Source organism: Ciona intestinalis, chromosome 9 (assembly GCF_000224145.3).
Source record: "Ciona intestinalis chromosome 9, KH, whole genome shotgun sequence".
Classification (NCBI taxonomy): domain Eukaryota; kingdom Metazoa; phylum Chordata; class Ascidiacea; order Phlebobranchia; family Cionidae; genus Ciona; species Ciona intestinalis.
Genome location: NC_020174.2, coordinates 1,714,016 through 1,738,556, shown reverse-complemented (window position 1 = coordinate 1,738,556; position 24,541 = coordinate 1,714,016). Strand labels below are relative to the sequence as shown.

The 24,541-nt window shown below is 37.7% G+C and overlaps 1 protein-coding gene and 1 non-coding gene across 6 annotated transcripts; both read left to right on the top strand.

Moving 5' to 3' along the window:
* The first annotated feature begins 91 nt into the window (after positions 1-91).
* Positions 92-24,531, top strand: LOC100178080 (protein PRRC2C). 5 transcript variants are annotated; one of them, XM_026835849.1, is made up of 69 exons: positions 92-230; positions 771-927; positions 1,038-1,163; positions 1,333-1,460; positions 1,653-1,797; positions 1,882-1,949; positions 2,039-2,108; positions 2,166-2,296; positions 2,361-2,471; positions 2,652-2,761; positions 2,844-2,925; positions 3,103-3,221; positions 3,592-3,658; positions 3,735-3,886; positions 3,968-4,183; positions 4,350-4,530; positions 4,883-5,005; positions 5,302-5,411; positions 5,577-5,657; positions 5,834-6,070; positions 6,246-6,368; positions 6,542-6,600; positions 6,817-6,879; positions 6,956-7,078; positions 7,264-7,779; positions 7,848-7,928; positions 7,988-8,124; positions 8,297-8,420; positions 8,618-8,698; positions 8,815-8,968; positions 9,296-9,424; positions 9,720-9,780; positions 9,977-10,030; positions 10,350-10,478; positions 10,658-11,013; positions 11,259-11,360; positions 11,567-11,637; positions 11,812-11,918; positions 12,103-12,208; positions 12,519-12,580; positions 12,640-12,768; positions 12,951-13,030; positions 13,235-13,391; positions 13,509-13,584; positions 13,763-13,858; positions 14,051-14,229; positions 14,521-14,637; positions 14,843-14,996; positions 15,153-15,245; positions 15,300-15,496; positions 15,751-15,842; positions 16,201-16,523; positions 17,074-17,168; positions 17,337-17,486; positions 17,660-17,732; positions 17,916-18,070; positions 18,331-18,414; positions 18,779-18,929; positions 19,172-19,267; positions 19,485-19,567; positions 19,749-19,846; positions 20,319-20,427; positions 20,482-20,953; positions 21,087-21,346; positions 21,639-21,747; positions 21,977-22,167; positions 22,419-22,496; positions 22,564-22,641; positions 22,873-24,531. In XM_026835849.1, the coding sequence occupies exons 2-69, from the start codon at positions 825-827 to the stop codon at positions 23,077-23,079; spliced, it is 9,180 nt and encodes a 3,059-aa protein (XP_026691650.1). In that variant the 5' UTR covers positions 92-230; positions 771-824; the 3' UTR covers positions 23,080-24,531. The 5 variants fall into 5 exon arrangements, with proteins under 5 accessions (XP_026691650.1, XP_026691649.1, XP_026691651.1 ...); XM_026835848.1 differs by having other exon boundaries at positions 5,299-5,411; positions 7,991-8,124; XM_026835850.1 differs by having other exon boundaries at positions 5,299-5,411; positions 9,299-9,424.
* Positions 7,780-7,836, top strand: mir4025 (microRNA 4025). The gene has a single exon (NR_034419.1). It is a non-coding gene; the product is annotated as a microRNA 4025 (primary transcript).
* Positions 24,532-24,541: the final 10 nt, after the last annotated feature.

Genomic DNA, 24,541 nt, shown 5'->3' with positions numbered 1-24,541 from the left:
TTTAACCAAAACTCCTGATTTTATACGTTCTTAAAATTTTTGAACGACGCGGCTGCTTCCAGGCTAAATTTAACTGTAGCGGGTGACGTCACAATTCAATCGCCATTTTACTGGCGTTTTCACTTTGTTGCAGTTTTTTGTGTTCGCTGCACATAAGTGGAAATCTGCTGTAATCGTTAAATATTCGAAGACTTTTTCATTTGCGAAGTGTCCCAGTAAACTAGACTGAGGTAAGCTGTGCTTTGGTAAATTGTTTTCTATTATTTTTAATTAATTACAGACTTTTAATTCGTTTAATTGTGGTTAATTTCGTCACCATGCTGCATATAAATTGGACGATATAAATTCAATACTTTAGTTGGTGTTGGAAGACTGACAGCATGGTACAAAGTGAGAACAAATCTTGCCTATACTGCCATTACCAAAGTAAAATTAGAACAGTGTGTATTGATTGGGCAATCCTCTGGGACTGGCTGGTATAACAGGAAGTCAGCTTAAACAAAGAAATAAATTGATAGGCTGCTAAACGTTTTTTCGTTCATAAGCTCATGCCTCACATCCTTTGTCAATGTTGCCTAGGTGTATTATATTACGCAATAGTAGAGTTATAGCCTACCACAGGCAAAAACAGGTTTGTCTATAATAACTATTTATTTAATCCGATTATTGCGAAGTATGTAACAAATTCAAGTATCCTTGCTTAACTTTAGGCCTATCTTTAGAAAGTTATTGTTCCCGAAAAGGCTAAACTTGTTAATTTTTTTTCTTAGGTCTTGTCAGGGTTTCAATCAGCGACATCAGATGTGTGAGATTTTTATTAAGCGATGTCCACAAGTTATGGCGTTAACAAAGGAAAGGAAGGCAAATACACCACCCTCAATCTGACATCATATAAAGGCCGTTCAGTAGATACCAACAAATCATCAGGTATTATTAATATCTATTCTGTAAAAGTTGAAAACATATCATTTTTCTTAATGAAAAGCTAAAAAACTGCATGGATTGAATGTTTTCAAAATTTGTATTTTACTTTTCAGGATCAAATGTTCGCCATGGATTACAAAGTTTGGGTAAAGTCAGCAGTTCACGCCGCGTGCCTCCACCCGCCAATCTCCCTAGCCTAAAATCAGAAAACCTCGGAAACGACCCTAACGTTAACCTTGGTAAACAAATTATCTGATTGCGTAAACTTTTGTTTCTAAATGAAACTGTTCAGTGCAACATTATTTTACTCCCATCTTTAAACAACCTTAACATTGACCTCTGGTGTCAATTTTGCCTATTAATTAATTACGGAAGTGTTTTGTGCAATTTTTGCTTTTTTCCGTTTAGTTCCAAAAGACGGGTCAGGATGGGCATCGAAAACAGAATCGAGCAACCAGACCCCGAGTCAAACGTCTCAAGCCCAGCAGGAATCGCAGCTGCCGCCGGCTTCCGTTACATATTCTCAATCAGCAGCAGTAAGTATCAGCGTAACAGTAGGGGTTTCCACAACTTTTGGAATTAGTGTGCCATAAAAATTTAGCACCAAAGTTTTAAGCCCAAACCCAACTCTATAGCTGTTATTTGTATTAAAATGTGATGCTCGTGGCAGTATGTAGCTGTGAATAGTACCATCAAGCACAAATTTAAACCTTGATTTCCATCAACAGATGCAGCAGAAGCATGTGAAAACTGCACCGACGAACAGGAACCAGAATTACTCGAGTTCGATCCCATCAAGTGGATCGCAGCATCCGCCTCAAACATGGGGTTCATCCCGATCACAAGCTGGCAGCAGAGCGTCCGGAGCAGCAGGTAAGCAATGACCTTCATTCTATGAAATATGATGTGTTCAGTCTTTTTCAAATGACGAGATTAATTTGATTACTTTAAAAACAGGTGGGGCTCGGGCTCATGGCACCACCCCTTTCTCAGATGAGTTTCCAACTCTCGGTGACACTACAAAGGTAACATATTAGTTAGTAGTGCCAATGTAATGTAATACACGATAATACATGACTTGCATGGTTACTAACTAACTGTATCTTACCAACAGGATCCAGCAACCGGAACGGAAATGACAAGAGAACAGCAATACGGACCAGGGCCAAGCTTAAGGCCACAAAGTAAGTTTTTTATGTCCTTGTCTTTTCTCAATTATAATCAGCACTATTTTCAATCAGATGTGGCATCTTGGCGTGATGGTGGGGGAAGAAACATACAACAAACTGAAGATAAAGATTTTCCCAAAGAGGACCCCACTCAAGAGCAGAAAGAAGCACAAAATCACATACCACATGCGTATGATGTTACAGTAAGTGTTTTCATACTATGCTTGTGGGTGTTTTTACTGACATAGTTTATACTTATATCATCAGAACATGGAGGCAAGTCAAAACATGACACAGCGTCAGATGACTCATCAAAGTGGGCAGAGTTTCCCACCTGGACATCCTTCACAATTCCGTCACAACATGATGCCTCCATTTGTAAGTCAACGTAGAACTTGCAACCTTTGGTATTCTCCTACAATCTACAAAGTTTGAATTTCTAATGAATCAAACGACCTTTCTTTAACTTTTACCACACAAACACTACAAATATATCTATAAAGCTAATTTTCCTTGGTATTACTTTTAAACTTGCTTGTTATTGGTTTAATATCTCAGATGCAAAACCGGTACCCACACCCCCGAATGGGTCCTCCCATGCCCGGAGGAAGATACCCACCAAACATGCACCCTCGTATGCCCTACCCACCCTGCGATCCAGCTCAAAGGTAATTTAGCATAAAGCGTACACTTTGAGCACCACTTAACTGTAATTCAACATACTTGACACTTGTGAAACACAATATGCAGGTTCCGAGGAAGAATGCCCAGCCAACAACAGCAAGGAGAGAAGTCAGGGGTGCCTTCTATAATTTCTCCAACGGATTTAAAGGTACAAATTTTCATTTACAGCATATACAGAAACGGTACAATTTTAGTACACAGCATAAGCCATAAACATATCCATTACACGGATACCAACTCTGTTTCTCTCATAAAAATATTATGATTTTGATATCAAATAAATGTTAACAACCTAAGTGGCGTCACTTTATTTTATGTTTTCCAGGAGTTTGACAAACTAGAAAAAGATGATGAAGGTGGATGGGCTGCCATGCAAGCTGAAGTCGATTATGGAGAAAAACTTGTTTTCAGCGATGATGAGGAAGCCATGGGTTCAGAAAAAAGGTTCATTTTACCAAGCTTTTTATTGTTTAATGCTCAACATTTATATGTGTATTTTGGCATTCTGTACAATCATGTCTGATGAGGTGAATCACACTAAACCGTGCAAAATATTAGCTTTTTTATTCTCTCCAAGTTAAATAGGATGTTTAATACACTACACTTTTTTGTCTCCTATATTTTGAACTAAGTATTGGAAACAACATTATTAGGCCCATCTAATGATTACTCATTATTGAGTGCTTTACAACCATCTTAAAAACTAATTACTCCCTTTGAGAAATGCTCTTGCTAGTTAAGACACACTGGTTTAAATCTAATATATTAAGAAGCGGTGGTATAACTCTATTAACAATTTACAACAATACTTTAGAAAATCCTTGCGTTCTGATGACCAACACCATGGTGATGAAGACCGAGGTTACGACAGGCGACCGAAGGTATGTAGTTGTTACCTCTATTTTAGCATCAGTAATGCAGTAGGAGGTATACATAAAATTACAAATCTTTTTCCAGGATAATAATGGCCACCCACGTGTGGCTTGGACTCAACAACAACAACCACCACATCAACAATATGGAATGGATGCAAGTATGCAGTGGCAATATTATCACGCAATGCAACGTGCTCCCTACCCTGCACAAGCAAACATGACAGATGTTAGAAGGTATCTAATCCTACTTGGGCGGCTTAATGCTTGTCAACCGGTCATGCAATATAATCTCAACACTTCTTTTACATTTTCCAGTAAATCTTCACAACGAGTCCCCCCCCAAGGTCAACCCTTCGCTGGGGGCCCTATGGGTCACCCCCATATGTACCCGGGGCATCACCCAATGCCCACCCACTTCCAAATGAACGAGAGCATGGATAGAGTGCCCCCTGGTGGGGATGAACATCGGAGAAACGAGAAAGAGGAAGCGTTACAACTTGCTCGGAAGCGTAAAGAAGAAGAAGAGAGAAGGTAGTTAGATCTTTCTTTTATGCTGTATTTTTTATTTTTAGTGTATTATTTTTATAACATGAAATTTTTTTTTTTCTTTTGTTTCGAAAAAAATGGACTATAAAGTAACTTTTTCTCTTAACCACTCCATCTAACGTACGAACTACTAAACATTTCATGTAACTAGAATGGAGCTTCAGGATCGTCAAACACTAGGAGGCAACGAGGAGTACCACAGCGATGATCGGAAACGAGATGATAGTTTCCAGAGGACTCCAGACAGCACTGGCAACTCCTGGTCACAAGATGGGGGAAGTGGGTTTAAACACCAAACATCAGGAAGTGATGATGACGGAAGATCTTCCAGGGTTAGTTTTGACTTTTTTATGGGTTTATGCAGGCCATGAAATTCACATTGCATCACTACAGCAACATAGTCGCAGTGGAAGCTCAACCTACCATGGGAACTTGCAATGTCCTACTGAACAGTATAAAGTACGCATTTTTGTAAATAGGTCTGATACATAGCAAGTAATGCTGTGGTAGTTTCTTAATGCCATGGTGAATTTCATGGACTGGTTATTTACATACTATGATGATTGAAGTTTTTGAAACACGATTTTGTGAAATTGTATTTCGCCCCTATCTGAGTTTAACGTCACACGCCGTACACATATGGTAAATATTTTTATTCCACCTAAGACAAAGTTGTTTCACCAGGATCGAATGCCAGGTGATGGTTATGGTGGATATACTAGAGGTCCTCATCCATCAGCATCTCAACAAATCGGTGGTCGCAATTTACCCCCAAGGTTGGCTCATCAACGCCAGCAGCAACAACAGGTCGGTCAAATAATGTTGCTTGTGGTTTGGAGTAACTATTAGGAAAATGAGAGGCTTAATATCCATAGAATAAAAATTGGTGTTAAGCCAACTATGGTGCGAATTTTTTAACTTTTAAAAAAAAGCCAACTATGGTGCGAAGTGTGCCTTTAAAAAACTGTATGTAAACAGAACTCCTAAATTTGGTGTTAGGGAAAGGGATAAATTTGACTTGAAAGTTTCTTCTCTGATGAGGATCTCACATACATAAATTAGAATAAAACACATATTTATATTTATTTTATTTTTTTCAGCAGCAATCTTGGGGTCGATCGTATGAAGCATGGAGTCAACCCCCAGCTACTCGCCACAGCATTATGAAACGGGAGAAATCGGAAACCGATGAAACCGACAACCATAGTGCTGGGTATGTTGTTATATGCGTTATTGTTAAACATTACCAGTTACTATGATGATTGAAAGTTTTTGAAATAATTTATGAAAATCTATTTCGCCCCTATCTGAGTGCATATTGGTATGACTGTGTATGTTAAAACAAACTTTCTGATGTTTAATTGGCTTGTTATTTCAGTTCCAGGTCTCGGCAAATGTCTGAAAGCTCCTCACACTCACAAGTGACACCAAGTGGTAGAGAAACTCCAGGGGAAGATAGGTAATAAAATATAATTGTTTAAAATTTAAATATTTTTTTTGGTATATTTTATGTTTTTCCAGTGAATTTTTTTATCTGTAACAGTTTCTAATTAGTCCCTTAAACTTTTTTTAATAATTTTGTTTATGCTAAAACAAGAGTCAAGGTAAATATTTGTATTTACTATTATAACCCAGACGAGCATACGGAAGTCGTGAAGCTCTTCGTAAACCTGTTGTTGGTGCCGAAGATCAACTTGGTAATGTATCGCCCTCTAGTGAGCGTGATTCTCGCTTGTGGTACGACACAGCTTCTCAAAAGCGGTCATCCATGAAAAGGCCTTCATCACGTGACAGCCCATCCTCTGTCGGCTCGGCCAATGAAGCGAGGCGCACCTCGCAGCAAAAGATGGTTCTGTCAAGAAATGATAATAAGTAAGACTTTACCTTACCTTTTAATATTTCCATACATACTTTTTTAATAGTTATATTTTTACTTGAAACCTATAATATATTGGTATTTTTTACCATTTTATCGACTCTTATCCTGATTTGAATAGTTGTTAAATTTTGCAAAATCACAGTACAGTAATCATTTAATTTTTTACAGCAAACTTCTTACTAAGAGAGGTAGCAGCCAGTCAGAGAAGAGCACGGACAAGGACGAGGAAAAATCGACCAATCAGCAACAAGTGCCAACACGCCGCAAAGGTTTAAAACTTCGGGACTTCAGGTATTCCCCTAAATCATTACTTGTATGACACCCTACATTGCCCCTATGATGATAAGACAACTTATGATAAAAATGATATTTTGTCAAACACTCTAATTTTTTACTGAGGGAAACTTGTACAGTGATCCACTCAAGTTAAAATATTCAACCACCTAATACAGATAATTACACAGGGTGGATAATGATGACGATGAATCTGGTTCACCTGGCAATGACCAGCAGAGAAAGTCTGGTAAATACTAATATATGTATTTTATATTAAGACTAATAATAACCTTTGCAAGTAATGGTCAAATTTGACCAAAATCCCAGTTTCTCTGGCCTGTCTATCTAAAGACAAATAATTTGGGGGAATTTTTGAATAAATTGAATCCGGTTTTATTATCTTTAATAACCGAAAAGCATCCACAGTACAACATGAAATGTAAAACATAATTTTTTTTCACAGGAAAGGACGGCAAGTCTGATTCACGTGCTCAATCACATGAACCAAGGTCATGGGTTACTAAACGTAAGTAAACAAAAATAAATAAATATTATTGGCATTGTGGTAAGCTATTTTTCTATGATTTTTATTTTACTTACAGCTCCAAAACCAGTCAAGTCTGAACAAATCTTTACCCGGTCAAATCAGGATTCTTTTGATGATGAAACTTATAGTTTTAAAGATGCGCATACAAGTCTGCAAGCCAGTGAAAAGTCTGAACCAAGTAAGCATGTGTTTTGTTTGTTTATCTGTCTGTGGAACTAAATTTTCTTGGCCAAATGATGGTATAGTAATCGCTACGGTATGAATACTGATTATAAATAACTCCTGACTGATGGCTATTTCTCCTCGTCAAAAAATAAAAGCTATTTTATACAATTGATCACTAAAATCAGCTTTCTTTCTCAGAAGTAGAAGTCCAGAGGACAATATCCCGGGATCGTCCTGCGCCAGATGAGAGTCGTCTCTGGAGTGACCGTGATCGTGAGATGAGCAAGGACTCACGGAGCAGTCGACCAAACCGTGATCATGATCGTGCCATTCCACGATATAACTCTCGTGATATGCATCGTGGTGAAAGGTCTCACGACTCCGAGAACAAGGAGAACAAAGAAGAAGATCATTTTAAGAGGCGACCTAATAGGGCGGATACACACTCTCGATCCCAGGAGAAAAGTTATCCCAACGAGCAGAGGAGAGAGAGGCAGGATCGTCCAAAGAAGTCCGAGAGTGGAGAGAAAACTTACCGTGATGAACGTAGAGAAAAAAATAGGGATCATTATGAAAAACCAGATCGTTACAACAATAATAAACCGGAACGTTATGATCAATATGACAACAGAAACAGAGATGACAACAGAAACTACAGAGGGAAAGATAGACAATATGATGGCCGCAAGGAAAATAACGACCGACGTGATAAAGGTATGTGTTTGGTGAAAAGAATTTTTCAAAAAATCTAGTTCTTTTTAAACCATCTACCAATCACACAGGTCGAACAGGATCCACATATTCACAACAGAACAGAAGGGGTGAATCTCCCAAGCATCAGCAATCAAAACCTGCTTCGAAAAGTAACCAACCTCTACTAACTTGATCTTAGTATAAGTTTTATTCCAACAATTTGTTTTAGCAGCTATTGTTGAAAAACCTGACCCACCCACTGAACCATCCCCTGCACCAACAACTACCAGTGTGCAACCTAAACAACCAGTGGTAGCTGCACCACCTCCAACAAACATATGGGAGGAGAGAAAAAAGCAAATGCAGGTGAATAAATTAATATTTTATGATAATTAAACTTAATATTTCTTCAATGTTTTGGTAATTTTAGAAAATATTTTTTAATGTTTTATATAAAATTTTACCGATATTCTAGTGTTTGAATAGACATGTCAATTATCCAGCTTTTTATAGCATTGAAATGATCCATTCTTCGTAGATTGTCTCCTCTACTCAGCAGAAGGAGGTAGAAAAGACACGCATCTACATCCCAACAGAAGATGATAAGAAGAGAACACTGAAGGAAACTGCTCCCGTCAAAGCAGATGACCTTACTGACAAAAGTAAAGATACTTGCTTCTTGTATACATGGCTGTAATTGTACAGTACAGTAAAACTTGTTCACACAACTTTAAACATGCGAAAATGTTGTTTAATAACCATTACACACTGTATAAAACACTGGCTCAAATCGGCCCTTATAGAATAGGTGCATTCACTGCTGCTGGGTTAAAGTTTTATAAAAATTATTTCCTTTCAGACTTCCAATCTGAAAAAGTGCCTCGTAATGAAGAGATTGAAAAATCTCAATCAAGGTCAACTCCACCAGATTCCTACCTTGGTAAGTATTGTTGTGTTTACTTTTTTTACCTGCTACAGTAAGCAATGCATATCATAGGGTTTGAAAAAGGTTTTTTTTAATTGGATGTATTTATAATGAAGGTATTTATTGAGCAGATAGACGTCAAGACTCTAGGCCACCACGAGAAAGTGGCAGGCGAGGTTCAACACAAAGGCAAACCGGTCGTAACTCGAATAGACCAGAGCGTTACCATGGTGACAGACCAGAAAGAGGTCATCCAAGCGATCGAAGGGGTCGAGGCAGAGGAAGGTAGGAAATGATTGTTTACTAATTGTTCTGAACTTTATTTCTATCAAGATTTGGTATTGATAATTTAAGGTTCTACCAGTTATGAAGGGAACTATTTTTAAACTGAACTTAGCTTTAACAATTGCTCCAAAAAATAATGAAGGGTGTTCCTAGATATTTATAAAATGAATTCAGAATGCCCATGATGAAACTGTGCACCACTCATATAGTTCTATGCATGTCAAAAAACACAAACCACAGAATTTAACTGAGGCATCCCAGTGTTTCATGATGAAAATTTGCAGTGTTGCCACATAAAAAACTTTAACCTAAGTATTTGTTTGATAGCAGAGCAAGAGGAGTAAGTAGTCGTGGAGGACGTGGTTTGGATCGCTCAGAAAAACGAAGCAATCTTCCATCGGACAAAATTTCTTCGTCTTCCATACGTGGGCGTGGTAAAGGCAGGAGAGGAGCAAGGTGATTGTGTTTTTTGTATGGATTGATTCCTGCTGCTCAGCAAACCAGTGATCTAGGATTCTGGCTGAAGTTGTCACATTATTTGTCCTTCATTATCCTCTTATGGTTTAGTGTCAAACAAATCTAAAACTTTTGGAGGGTGGTCAAGTTAGATCACTACTTACACATTTCAGTAATATGCTTGTTTCGTTTGTTGAGTATAGGAACTATATATGTTCAGCCATTGACACTTCAGTGCAGAATGTCTTCCACTGATCTTCTTTATACTCCTTACTAAAAATCTAAATCTTCACAGATCTGCCCCAGCATATGAAAGAGGAAATCGTCGCCCCCCTTACTCAAAAAATTCAACAAAGGTAAGAATTACCTTCAACATTATTTGACTGCATTTTAATGAAAAATTTATATCTTTAACCAATTAAAACTTTTGTGTTGCACAATTACTTTTACCAATATTTTAGAATAAAAACTACATTTTCATATATCCTGAGGGGAAATTTTTATTTCCGAACAAAAAACTAATAGATTAGTAAATTTATTTTTCATCCACAGCGTTATGATGATGATTCAACATCCGGTGAATCTGATTCAGAGTCTGCTACTGAGGTAAGGTAACTTACTTTAGAAGTTATATCTTCGGTTTGTTAGTTCATTTATGAGCCAACACTGGATTTAATGAGCCAACACTGGCCTAAACTCTTTGACCAATTGTGACAGAATAGAACATAATTGAAACTTATGATAAATTAATTTACACACATCCATACAGATTATCAAACAAAATGCATATACTTTTGTCAAAAGTCAAATACTGCTAGTCAATTTGATACTAAACTGTTGGTATAAATCAGAAATTACCGCCACCAGATGCTCTTAGTTAGGTTTAGTGAAGTCTGTTTAGTTATTGATGTATTTATTTATATAGGAAGTGAATGGAGTTGGTCGGCGTCGCAAACTTGGTGAGGAATCTGATTATGATGATGATGATGAAGGTGATTACACAAGTGGAAGTTATTCTGATGAAGAATCCTCACAACCACACAAATCATCAACGGTATGTCACAAATATTTGCTTGGATATTTAATTTAATTCCATACACATATATAATATAGCCTTGTTCTAATATTGTATTGCAATTACTTTAACTCAAATCCGCTTTTATAAATTGGAATTTTAATCGACACAACTGTCAAAATATTTGTATAGCATAATAATCCAAGTTTTCTTTCCAGGACAAACCCCAAGCAGTGAAGAAGTTTGCATCAAAACCTGAACCGAGGAGAAACCCACCCAAACAAAGCAGTAGAATTGACAATAGGAGGGATAATCAGGATATCAAGAGGGATAACCCACGGCGTGAAAACAGCAGGCAAGACCCGCTCAACCCTGACCCCTCTGTCACAACAACCACTTTCATTACAAGGGGTGAACCTTCACGTCGAGGCAGGGGTTCAGCTCTTGGGGGTGGCTCAGTCTCAAGAGGTAGGGGTACAAGGGGTGCACGACCTGCCAGGGGAAGCACCTCTGCCCCAGCTCCAAGTGGAAGGGGTGGAAGGAGGGTTGATGAAACTGGGAAAGATTTTCACAGGTTGGTAACAAATTAAATGCATTGCTTAATAGTGTGTGTTGGTATGTCCTATTAAGCTTTATGATTTTGTCTAATTTAAAAGAAGCTTTTTTTTGTGCTGATGGATAATGCATAGACCTGTAGCGGACTGAGTTTTTGTAATAGTTTGGCCTGTGGTTCCTAAACTTGAAATAAAAATTTCAAACATATATATAAAATTTTCAAACATATAGAGAATATTACTGTTGATTTTAACATTGTTACAGAAGTCGAAACGGTGACCGGACTCCCAATGATGGGGGAGTTGATAGGAGGAGAGGATCAGCTAAGAATGATTATAAGAAGCGGAGGAACAATCAACCCGACTGGTGAGATCTTTTCGGAATCGATTCTTCCTTTGAAAAAACTACAAATTCAAAAATGATGATTCGTTTTACACAAGTCTCGTTCGTCATAGTTGCGAAAGCAAGATGCAGAAAAAAGAACGGCCAGCTGATATTGAATAAACGTTTGATGCAGATATATAAATATATTTAACTTTTCATGAAATCTAAGCATGTTTTACTTCTTATAGCCCCCCTCGTTTCAAAAACTCTGTAAAAAGAAGTCCAATGGTTGATGCTAACTACACAAGCATTAAACCAGGTAACAACCATTCACTTATTTATGACATTTTTTTCGTAAATTTTAATATTATTTTCTAATTACCAATCATGACTGATTTTACTTTGGTTTTACCTAAAAGTTTCCAATTACATGGTGGTTTTATCAATGCTGCAATAAGTTTCCATCCTTATCTTATTATTTACATTTATACAGAGTCCCCTATATTAAACACACCAACCAATGAAGATCATCCAAACCCAGCTGACCTTTGTGATGAATGGGAGACGGCATCTGAGGATACAGACACTGGGAAATCTATGGTAAATATTAAGTTTGTTTCCATTAAGTTTCATAAAGCCTATGATGACATCGTGCACCACTCATAACACATGTTGATTGATAACAACACGTAACCACAGAATTTTACTGAGGCTCCATTCATTGCATCTTGTTACTCCACACACGCTATACAAAGTATTAAATAGGCCTTATCTCCTTTCACAGCCTCTAAAGTCAATGGATTCCAAACCAGACACAAGAAGGAATGATTCAAAACAGCGAGGATATTCGAATCCAAGATCGGATGATCGTCGTGGTAGAGGGGGTCGGGGTGAGTTATAACATCAACAGTTCAACTTATTTATCTTTGTGTGGTGCAACCAAAGTCATTATAACATGGGTGTTTTGTTTTGTACACTGCGTACCTGCCTAATACATATGTTATTTGTTGATGATTTTTTATGTATGACAATTTAAACATCCCATAATAGACCACTTGGTTAAAGCAGCTAACCACTGTGTAATGACATGTTTTCCCAAAATGTTTTTGCCATTTCTCTTTCAAACCCTTTTTATTTCGTTAGTTGTTGTTTGAATGAGATTACAATGCTTGGTATATTTATCTGATAATTATTTAACAGGAGGACAGCCCAACAAAGGAAGGCCTGATAAAAATTCCAAAACAGTATTGGCAAAATCGAACGTAAGTTGCATCTTATTGCATACAAACTACAACATATTTATATATTTATTTTTTGACAGGTCTTCTCCCTACACACCCTTAATTACAACCATCCTGAACTCATAGAAGGTGCAATACGTGAAGCAACTTCAGCACTAGAGGGTGACAAGAGCAAAAAGTTTGTCGACGACCAGAAGGCGAAAAATAAGGTGAATAAACGAAAGTATCATGAAATATTTATCCCAATGCCCATGATGATATCGTGCACCACTCATATAGTTCTATGAATGTCAAAACACACACAAACCACAGAATACAACTGAGGCGTTATCAATATAGATGTAACTGTGCATCATCCATACACACCATATATAATACGTGATATCTACAGGAGTTATTCAAGATGTACGACTTAAACAATTATGCTGGGGTGGTGAATGTGGATGATCTACCTGATGTTTCACAGAAAGGGTAAGACACCACTTACAGCGTTAGCGTATTATTTCTATTTTTGGCATGAAAATGATGATTCGTTTTACACAAGTCTCGTTCGTCATAGTTGCGAAAGCAAGATGCAGAAAAAAGAACGGCCAGCTGATACGTGCAAATTAAACCCCCTTTATATAATATACCAGCCTACCAATAACAAACATTTAACCAAAGTCTCACCCACAGTTCATCAACGAACGAACTCGACTTCAAGGAAGACGTGATGATGAATATGCTTGACTCTATGGCTCCTCCTGATGGACACGATGATGATGATGGATTTACTCCCGTACTCTCGAAGAGAGCGCAGAAAAAGAAACAAGAGGAAATAAGGAAAAAGGGGGTAAGATCAAGGAGATTTTCCCAATTGGTAAACATTTATTTTTTTATAAACCTGATACTATTTTGGGTAAAAACTTTCAACAAGTCAGACATACAGCTTTGCCATCTTACATTACAGGAGGTTCAACTACAGGAGGCTGTTCGTAAAGCTAAGCTTGATCAACAGAGAATAAACCGACAGAAAACTACCAAAGGTACGTTTTGGTGATATTTATCATACTGGTCAGTTCGTATTTTATGATGATTATAACACAGACCTGTGCCTAGTTAAAGTGAGGAAAGTGTTTTTCTGAAAATATGTCAAGCCCCACCCCCCTTACATTTCAGTGCATCTGCCTTATATAGTTATTTACACCAATATTGTATTTCCAGGTATCATAACACCAGGTACCAGTGGTAGTGTGAAACAAGCCATCTCTTCCAATATAGTTGACACAATTTCTACTGATATTTGGTCAAATACGATAGGTAAGTCTAACTAACATAAATCCCATTTTCGTTATGGTTTGCTCCAATGCTTATTATTTATCTATATTTTAGTTGTCATTTCATTTAACTAATTTTATTATAATATAGCTCCCATTCAAGGTATATACGTCTATCTGATAAATCCAGTCTTACTGGCTATTTTCTGCATCTTATATCAAAGTTTACTCGCAGGTACATGGGAGCCTCAATCAAAGGGTGACTCAGCAGATATTCCTGCGGACAGCGGTGTCGAGTCATCAGTCCCTTCATCACAGCGTAGCTCACCTGGTACCGAGGCAAAGTTGAGTTTCTCTCACTTTGGTGGAACCATCACGTCCACTAGTGTTGTGACCACTGTTGGTAGTCGACAGGTTAGTACGAGTGTAGAAACCTCTTATATGTTATACATATATGTTATATAGTAAAACCTAAAATAAATTATTTAATAAATTGACAATTGTCAGGCTCACCCAAGTTGCCAAAGATCCTTTTCAGACTTGAAATATGCGTGACAGTGAATGCATGTAAATAACAGTTAATATCTAACTTATAAAATCTCTGGCCTCATGATTTGTAATTGATAAATGTTGGTGACAAAACAACAGACCTAACCCTGTTTACAAGATAACTATTTCCTTGTTGTAACACCATTTGCCCCCCAGCTATCCACGGCCATCAATTCCCTGCAAAGCACATCGGAAATTGCTAGCATAGTGACATCACAGACATCGGGAATGACATCACCAAAGCCGGAAACTCCTCTATCCTCTTTATCACAGGTAATACTTAACCACACAGTAACACATTATTTCCATTTTTCGACACGAAAATGATGATTCGTTTTACACAAGTCTCGTTCGTCATAGTTGCGAAAGCAAGATGCAGAAAAAAGAACGGCCAGCTGATACGTGCAAATTAAACCCCTTTATATAATATACCAGCCTTCCAATAAACAAACATCTAACCAAAGTGTTTACTTAACAGAGCCCAAGTCGTATGGCTGGTAATCCTATTGGAGCCATCGGGAATGAAAGGGCAATGAAACGCTCTAGTTCAGTGGAAAACATAGCTACACTCTTGCCAAACAAGAAAGACAGCATTTCGTTTATTGCAGATAGCTCATCAGATATCACTACAGGTTAGTGTGATGTTTTTAAACGAACAAAAAATGGCTGAAAAACTTTGGATCTTTTTTTTGTTACTGTCTGCTGGATAATCGTAAAATGCATTTTTACTTTGTCTTGTAGAACTTAAGTTAATATTAATAGTATAATTCATGTTCCATTTTCCACAGGTGGCATAATAACGGGTCGTTCATCTGCTGCCAATCTTTTTCCCTCCGATGATCTTCGAACCTCTACCTTTTCACCCTTTGGGGAATCTTTAGGTAACAAACCAACCCCTACCAATATATTCACCGATTAACCCAATATTTCTTCAGGTTACAAAGACGAGAAACCTACCCCTGAGGTCCCGAATTCAACTCCCAGTTTCAACCAATTATCTCCCTTCCCCAACCCACAAACCCCATCGAGTTCGTTATCGGCGAGTTTGCCATCACTGCAGACACTAGGGGTCAATAAAGTGAAGGGGAATACCCACGACATAAAGTTCGCAGACCCCTTTAGCACTAGACATGTAAGTAATGCCATGTTTTGTAGGCATAAAAAAAAAAATTTGAAATTTTAATGAATCTGAAATCCTAGGTTTTGTATTTGCAACCTAATTTAGGCTTAAAATTTAAACTGAGCATTTCATGATGATTTACACAGACCTGTACTGAAACAAATGAGGAAATGTGATTACTGAAAATGCTCTTTTCATTAACAATTTTTATACATAACATAAAGAAAAAAAGAAAAAATGTATGAAAACAAAACCTTCTGCTATAGGCAATACAGAAGCTACAACCGGACTTCTTGGACACGTTGGATCCCATCGACATCACTGGAAGCTCACTCATGTTGAGCAGGAGTAAAGTGGGGTGAGTGAAACTTTAAAATTCTCAACAAAACACAACTGTATTGTATTCTATGGGGAGAATCTCTGGTGCATTATTTCAGTTAAATAAAGTCCTTTTATTTGGTTTACGGTAAGCTACACAAACACAAGCGGGATGATTAGAGATTGACACCTTAAGTTGCTTCGGCAGCTGCTGACGGGGTTATTGTTCTATCTATGACCGCAATGTGTTTTATATTTATATTTACGACAGTTTAGTTATATTAGGAAGATGTTTGTTGTTAGTTAGTGACAGGTTTTGTAAGGTTTTTTTGCGTTTACTTTGTGTTTTTTACTCCATAAGCTTCATTTACGTACAGCTACGATGTTTTTGTATCTAGGGCTGACACTGATTCCTCTGAAGATATGACCCTTACCCCACAACACCCAAATAACACCAATGTAACCCATAAGCCCACCCCTCTCGACCAGTCAATACCCGCCCCTATCCCCCTACCCCCTAAGCACATCCTCACGCCTGGCCCTGACGGGGACTCTAATAGTGTAAGACATAATGATAACCCCTCGATTGCAAATGGCTCGGGGGACATGGGATTATTGACCCCTACATCACCCTCGATTGACCTTAACATGAAGATGGAATCTGCAAGGAAAGCTTGGGAGAATATGCCGGAAGCTTCGAACCCATCCAGCCAATCACAAGGTAATCTCATCAAATATTTTCCAACTGCTTATGGAACAGAATTCCATCATACTGAATTGCTGGGCATGAAAGTGCCCGATATAAACGTTTTTATTCCTATTTTCTGCGACTTTTTCCGTATTTATTTTTCCTTTTTATATTTGCTGTTAGTTTTTAGGTGTTTTTCCTTGTTACATAACATAGGTTTTAGTTGGTTTTATTGTTATTGCAAATCATCTTCAACTTTGCATGTTCAGTTGCTTTGTTGTCGTTCCCTTTGCAAATATCAACAGTAAGCTAAGCTATCCTTACCTCTTACTACATAGTGGTGTAGGTCGCCGCTTACTTACATTTATAACAACCTACAAAGCTTAATTTATAAACAAATTGTATTATCTCGCTTAATGATGCTTTTGTATCTACAAATGTTGCACTTTTTTTAATTAATCTCAAAAAGATCATTCAATTCCTTCTGGTTACAGACAAAATTACCTAAATTATTTATTTTTGTGCTTTTAATAATATTCACTTAGATTCATTCATATTATTATTCATTCTAAACCATCTATAGGTATGAATCCAAGTGAGAATTACTCGTACCACCCTTCATCAGTGCAAGGTTCAATGATTGAACAACCCATAGCCAGCTCTTCAAACATTCCACCAGTAAGTTGGAGCTTTTATTTATTTTTCTTTATTTTTCCTGCTTAAGAAGTTACTTCACATTATTTTACTAGTTCTATAATAAAGCTACAAAAATTGCATACAATGTAAAAGTTCCGATAATTCTGTAAAGCGAGGTTAATGCTAAACATTGATCTTTACTGCCCCCAGGTGAGCACAACTAGCGTAACCAAACCACAAGAATGGCAACCTCATCACTCCGACGTTCCGACTCAGCAAAATGAAACTGATGACTCATGGAAAAGTTCAGTTGCGCAACAAAACCCAATTTCCAACCCCGAACCCCAGGAACCAGCTACAGTAAGAATATTTACAAAATATTAATAACTCAACAAATTGCTTTGAAAAAGTAATACAAATAATACCTAAATTGAAAACATTTTGGAAAATAAACTCAATATCCATATAAATAGATTTACCAGTAATTATTTTTATTATACAGAGTACCAATGTTAACTATTATCTCTCTTCAGATACCACCTGTCACTGTAAGTTCTGAAGCCACTCCTCCAATCCACAGTACCAACTATATGAGCGACACACAAAGTAAGAACAACAAAACAAAGGCAACTTACTTGGTTAATGTGGCAAATGCATTATACTTTAGTCTATACTTTTAAAACTGGTATAGTAAAACATACAATGTCACCAGAAATGTTATTAAAACCTCCTAATGTTAAGCCTATGAAATATGGACCCACCCAATCTAACTAACGGTGCTTTACACAGGTTCAGTGGCAATTACCCAGCCCCATCATCACCACCACCACCACCAACAACAACAACAACAAGTAGTTCATTCATATGGCAGCAATACTGGTTATATGTATATGGATCCAGCTACTTCACCAATGTTTACTCCAAACCAAAGAATTCCAGTTCCTGTAAGTTAATTAATTGCTCCACATTATGACAGTAGTACACCGTAATTTAATGTGAAAATGGTATAAGAAAAACTTTCAATTTCAAGCTGAAACTTACTTATACCGTCTGGTATAACAGTTGCAGCAACACAATAATTTAAATGTGAAAAACTTAATTCAATTTTCAAACCTGAAAAGGTAACAATAATGTTCTCTATTTTTCATTTTAATTGATTTTCTACTTCGAGCTTACATTAGACTAAACCATAAACATATGACAGGGTGCTTTCCACCAACCTATATCATCCACAAGTCTCGCTTCTAACCTTCAACACATGCAACAGATATACAACAACATGCCACCTGTGAGTCAAACCACATGATACACTACCATTTTAGAGTTGAGCTTGGTTTGACTAAAAATATGTTAATGTTGTTTCATGAATGGTACTGTTAGTGATAATGGTTCAGTTTAATAGTAGTTTGGGGTGAGATAATACAGGTATTCTCTTCTCTCGTCCCACTTTTTCATAAAGAAAGAATATTTACAAAGTCATATTATTGTATCCTAACAACTCTAAAAAATGCATGAAAACTATTAAAATAAACCCGCTTAAAATCTTACTTGCTAACGGTATCCATCTTACCCCACTGTACTAATTATAAAGAACCATTCATATATATAAAATACATTACAAATACCCATTCAATCATTTCTATTCCTTCCAGGATTACAGCCCAGCCATGTATTCCAACCAGACAGGCTACAGTAGTTTGGGTCAACAACATACTGGTCAAACAGGCTTCAACATTCAACAGCAGGGAAGGGAGTATACACAATCAGTTCTACTCACCACCACTACTGGAGCATCTACCCCAGGTAAGATTTAATTTAATATTTCAATCAGTTTTATCCATTTGTTAATATATATCTTGGGATTAGGGTCAGCAGGTCATCAAAAATGAATGCAGATAACTTTAAGTTTATTTTTGATGAAGTTGTAGGTTAAATATATTAGTGGTTCTTAAGTTGTGCGTCAATTATTGTGCGGAACTTCATGAAATGAAAATTGAATAATTGCCAACTAAGTCAGATCATACATTTAACTTTATTTTTCCCAGGTGTAAAACCGTCAAGTCAAAACACGATGGCTGTCAAAACCACCCGTCAGCAACCAATGCGGGGCCTCCCTGCTGCTTATGGGAGCAATATGCCAGGTATTTACACCAACATAAACTAACCAACCCACCACAGCATGCAGTATGATTAGAATCCTCATACATAGGTTGAAATATGATCGTATTGATCAGCTATGCAGCTAATGATTGTATATTACCACTTGTCATAGTTACTATGACTGCACTGTTATAATATATATTATACAACCATAACAATACCATTCCCTATAGTCTATACAACAATATTTCCAACCAGGTTTAAACCAACAAACAAACATGGGGAATCCACCACTTGCGCTACCACGGCCACAAGGGGGAGCACCATCACCCGCACAACCTGTAAGTCAACTTGTTAATAGTCATTATAACGACATGTGCATATCATAAAAATAATTCATACAAAAAAATTTCATGAAATAAATTGATACAAAAATAACGTTTGAAGATGTATTAGATTTTAATTTGATCGTAAACCATAATGTGTTGATATGTTCCAACCATAACCATTTATTCCATCCAGATATACATCCCAGTATTAGAACAAAGTCGTGTCGTACCTGCTTCACAAGCTAACCCAACATTGCTCAACCAACGATTGCAATCTACTTCATTTTTCAAGTATGTGTTAAACCAGTAGTTATCAAAATCACTTCTTAACGTTTTTGTAACCTGTACTGTAACCCACTTTAAAATGAAAATGATTTTTTTAATGTTTGGAAACTGATAAACACAAACCTTAGATAGCATAGTATCTTCGTTAAATTTTCTGCAGCAGAATGATTAGAATTTTTATCCTAGGTCGTGTAATGGTCGTACTGACCTAATAAGCGGCCCATGATTGTATTTTACCACTGTCATAGTTACTATGACTGCTGCAGAACTGTATAAGATATTTCAGCATTACACCACTATTCTATATTGGTAAGGTCTTTAAGGACATATAATTTAAGGCAAACTTGCCCCATTTCACCAACATCCAGACTGCTTGACCATGCAACTAATGTGACTGACCTATCAGATACTTTTGCATAAGTTATATACCACTACAATAGTCAAACAAGTATATATAACCCCTTATATACTTCCACAGCCAACTGAACCAAAGCAACACTGGTTTCTTCAGCCAACAACCTTCCCAACTCCGCCAGCAACCAACCTACCAACAATCTATGCCACCTGCTGCTGTGTCTTATCAACAGGTAAATCAACCCCTATTAAAACAATCTTCACATTCTAACCCCACCCTTTCGCAGGCGTTATACCCCCAGATCAAACCCATGTCACCCACCCCTACCAACCAGCTTGGGTTAGAGCAAGCTTCACTCGGAATTCAAGCCCCCTACCCCCCGATAGCCCCACCATCACACCGAGCTCGAAACGACGATTACTTCCAATCTTACCACCAATTCTACCAACAAAAAAGCACCAGTACCTACCCTGGCTCCATGGGGCAGAAAGTGATGCTCCCAGGTACATATGCACCCGGAAAACCCAACACATCATCATTCGGCGGTGTTAAAAGCTCACAATCCATGTACGGGCCACCTAAATCCACAACCCCAGTCAACCCTGATGGAATGACCAAGTTCTCGGGTGTGTCATCACCCAACAGCAAGTCCTACATGGGTCAACAACCACCGGGAGGGGATTGGAGCAAACCACCAGCATCTAATGCACAATACAAGCAAAGCCCTGTCCAAGGATTACTCTCTCGACCATTTTCGTGTAAGTTAAGCTCTCAGGCCTTTATTTAACACAGAAAAATACCTATTGCTAGTTTTACCATTTGTATAAAACATAATTTATCTGGACTTGGATACTTTTTTTTTATATTCCACTAACAAGTTTCTACCCACAGCATCAAATGACACCATGTACCAACAAACACCCTCCAGTATGACATCACAATCCCAATACTCCCACACAACAAGTGAAGCTCTCTCGTACCAACAAACCCGTCCCTACGAACAACAAACCACTGGATGGGGCCAACAGAAGGTAATGGGTGGTCAAGGTATCATGGGTGCACAACCCCCTATGAGTATTCTTGGTAAAGCACCCCGACCCCAGGTTGTTCCAGGAGCAATGCAAGGTTTCCCCACCGTACCCAACTACCAGGTATGTTCCAACTCTAGTCTTGGTCTAATCACATTGTTTTGTTAATACACAACAAGTATAATCTATCCGCTTAGCCGGTTCACAAATTAAACAGTTAATTGAATAATAATCTCTCTTTAATGTGTCTGTGACGGTAAGAACAATAGTTAACGCGACGAACAGTTTTTTTTTACATTTGAAAATGGTCTGCCACTGCAGTTGACTGCGTTAAAACATAGTATTTATTAAATCACTACGGCATATCTGTTGCTTGGTAGGACATGACGCACTAACAATACACTGGTCCTTACAGCTGACGATGCCCCAACAGTTAGCAGTAGCCCGTGCTGCACAGATAGGTAGCTACCCCATGAAACAACAACAACAACCAAATATGGTAAAGATGCAGTCACCAACATCAGGTGAGGCTACTACTAATATCAAAAAGTTATTTTTTTACTTTTTTTTGATAAAAAATTTAACCTCTGCTTGATTGCACCGACAGAAAATTTGTTTAAAGGCTTGATAAAGTCTTCTATTACAAGTTAAAGTCTAAAAAGTTTAACATACATTTATTTTTGCCTGAAGAGCAATTTTAAAATTATTAGTGTTATCTTTACAATGCTCCTTAAAGTAAATCTTCTTCCTCAGTGACGCAACAGTTTGGTGCTCCAATGGATATGTCCTCCCAATACTCTGCTCCTAAGCAAGGCAAGGGAGGAAAGTCGGCTCCGTTACCAACATCCGGATCAAAGGCTCCTCCCGTTCCCACATTAGTGAGAGGAGTAGGGAGCAACTTGGTCGGGAAGAAACCAACTTTTATTCCTGAGGAAGTGGTCAAGGTGAACATCTTTTTTTTTTTTATCTTAAAATTGTAACAAATATTTTGCTTCATATGAGGTACTTTTTATGGTTGAAATGCTAATGTGCTTGTTTTTTTTAAACTGATAATGTAATACTATTTTACTTGAGGATTTTTTCATTATTACCCAACTATTAACTTTAATACATGTTTAACTTTAAAAATGTTAAGCTTTTTGTATTGTTGTTATTGGTGTTAAAAATATACTAACCCTGTTTAATCTAATTGCAGTCGAAACAAGCAAGTGAAAGAGCCAGTTTACTACAATCACTTTCTGCATTCTTTCCCGGCAAGGAAAAATCCGAAGAGGTAAGCAACAACTTTTTACCAGTGTGTTTATAAATATATTGTGTAATATAACTTTATTTACCATCAGGATGAACAAGGAAGTGCTGAGCCCACTGATTGGTCGAGCCAAGTTGCGAGTAGCTCACCCCTGCCTAAACGTAAACCTGTAAGTAATGTTGAAATATAAATTATATCTAATGTATATAATCGATGGGGAATATTTTGTACATTTGACAATTTGGACTGCTCATGAATGACCACTGGGTTAAAGTATGTTTTGACACATTCGCCTTTAATGCTATCCCTACCGAGCATTGAACCCAGTATCGTGTGGTTACAATGCAAGTCATTAACCACTTACCCAATTTGCTAAACAATAACAACAATAAATTTGTAGGGCATGCGACACCCTGGAGTCGATAAACGTAAGATAACGGCTGCTAAGGAAGATAAACAACGCACTGGACCAATCGGAGGCATAAAGAAACGAGGATCAAAATCGGACGAAGCTTCTTCAGATGAAAATCTCATTCGTGAAACAAAGAAGCTTACTCTTGCTGATACACGACCTAAGAAGGGGGAAACGGCAAAAATACCACTTTAAGTTATCCCTTCCCCCTTCTATTTGTACAGAACTTAATTTATCATGGCTGGAATCTCCTTTGTTCTTCGTGATGGGTCCTATGTACATACCATGGTGTAAATATGTTGCTTTGTCAAATTAAGGAGCTTGCGTTCGGTCTACGATTACCGGAATGGTCGCGTAATTCTTTCCTGCCATGCAGCGTCGAGCTCATTGTTTCAGTTCTCATAGCAACAACCTGTGTTCAACAAACGAGGATTCTTATTTTCAACGACCATTTTTCTCTTCCGTGTCTCTGTTTTTCCCAAAGTGATCCTGCATCCTCTTGATCCTTCTGCTGCATCAACCCTAACTCTCCTAAAATTGAGGCACCTGCGATACCCACTTGGGGAAATCCCCCACAAACGATTTTACCCCGCTGCCTAATAAAGCGGTTCACCCATAAAAGTTTACAACCAGTATATCCAGAGAAGATTAATTTATGTTCTCTGCAAGACTTTTGATTTTTGTATGGCTGCTTCTACAGCTATGTTACTGCTAACAACGCTAGATGAAGCCAACTGACTTCAGTCAGTGCTTTCTGAAATTTCGTTGTTCAAACTTGTGTGTCACTATTTCACTTCTGGTTTTTATATGTGCGCGTGTGGCATGTGCAACACAGATACCCTTGGATTTAGTTCCACCAACCAATACCAATAGCCAGTTGTCTTTGAGCCACTCACCCCCGTACCCATTGTTATAGCACTTAAATTTAAGAGAACCAGGTTCCGTGGCACCTTTGTCTTGATGTGTAGGCGCGCAGAGCGCTCATTTGTATTCTTCTATCACTGTGCTTTCCATATTCCATGATGTTTCAGTCGGTTGCTGGCCATCTGTTGCCATAGCAACGGCCATTGAATAACACATGCCTGCTTTACAGCAGCAAGCATGATCAAGTGTTGAAAAATCTTTAGATTTTTCTTTAAAAATCTTAAGAATTATCCAAAAACCCTTTCTTAAATACCCACACAGCACGGTTTGAATACTTTTGCGTGCGCAAATGCGTTGTACTTCCTTCACACAATCATATCTGACAAGCGTGACCACTACATAACATTTCAACCCAACATGCATGATGCAACCAATTTATAAGAATTTGTCACTCACGACTGCTTGCTTGCCAGCTTCAGTTCAATGCTTGTTTTGATCTAATTCTATTCCCACGGTGTTGGATTTTGTAATTTTCCACCCCGGTGAGGTTGCGGCCATGAAATCCTAAACATTCTTTCTTAGCACCACAAAGACTTGTGAAATTTGTACAAAACCATCGTTTCGTTCTGTTGTATTAATAGTTGAAAAAAGTCCTGTATTAGATGTAGAAACCTTTACGTTACGAGTGCGACACAAACCTGGGCTTTACGGCGAGTAGTATACTTCACTATGGCAGTTTGTACTTTGTTGTCTGCCTCGAAATAAACCAACAATTTGTTGTTATATGCTTTAT

Coding starts and splice junctions, on each gene's coding strand:
- LOC100178080 (XM_018813394.2), top strand. CDS start 825: ATGTCCACAAGTTATGGCGTTAACAAAGGAAAGGAAGGCAAATACACC. Junction 11,638..11,811: donor CTACACAAGCATTAAACCAG/GTAACAACCATT, acceptor ACATTTATACAG/AGTCCCCTATATTAAACACA. Junction 17,169..17,336: donor GCTCTTCAAACATTCCACCA/GTAAGTTGGAGC, acceptor TACTGCCCCCAG/GTGAGCACAACTAGCGTAAC.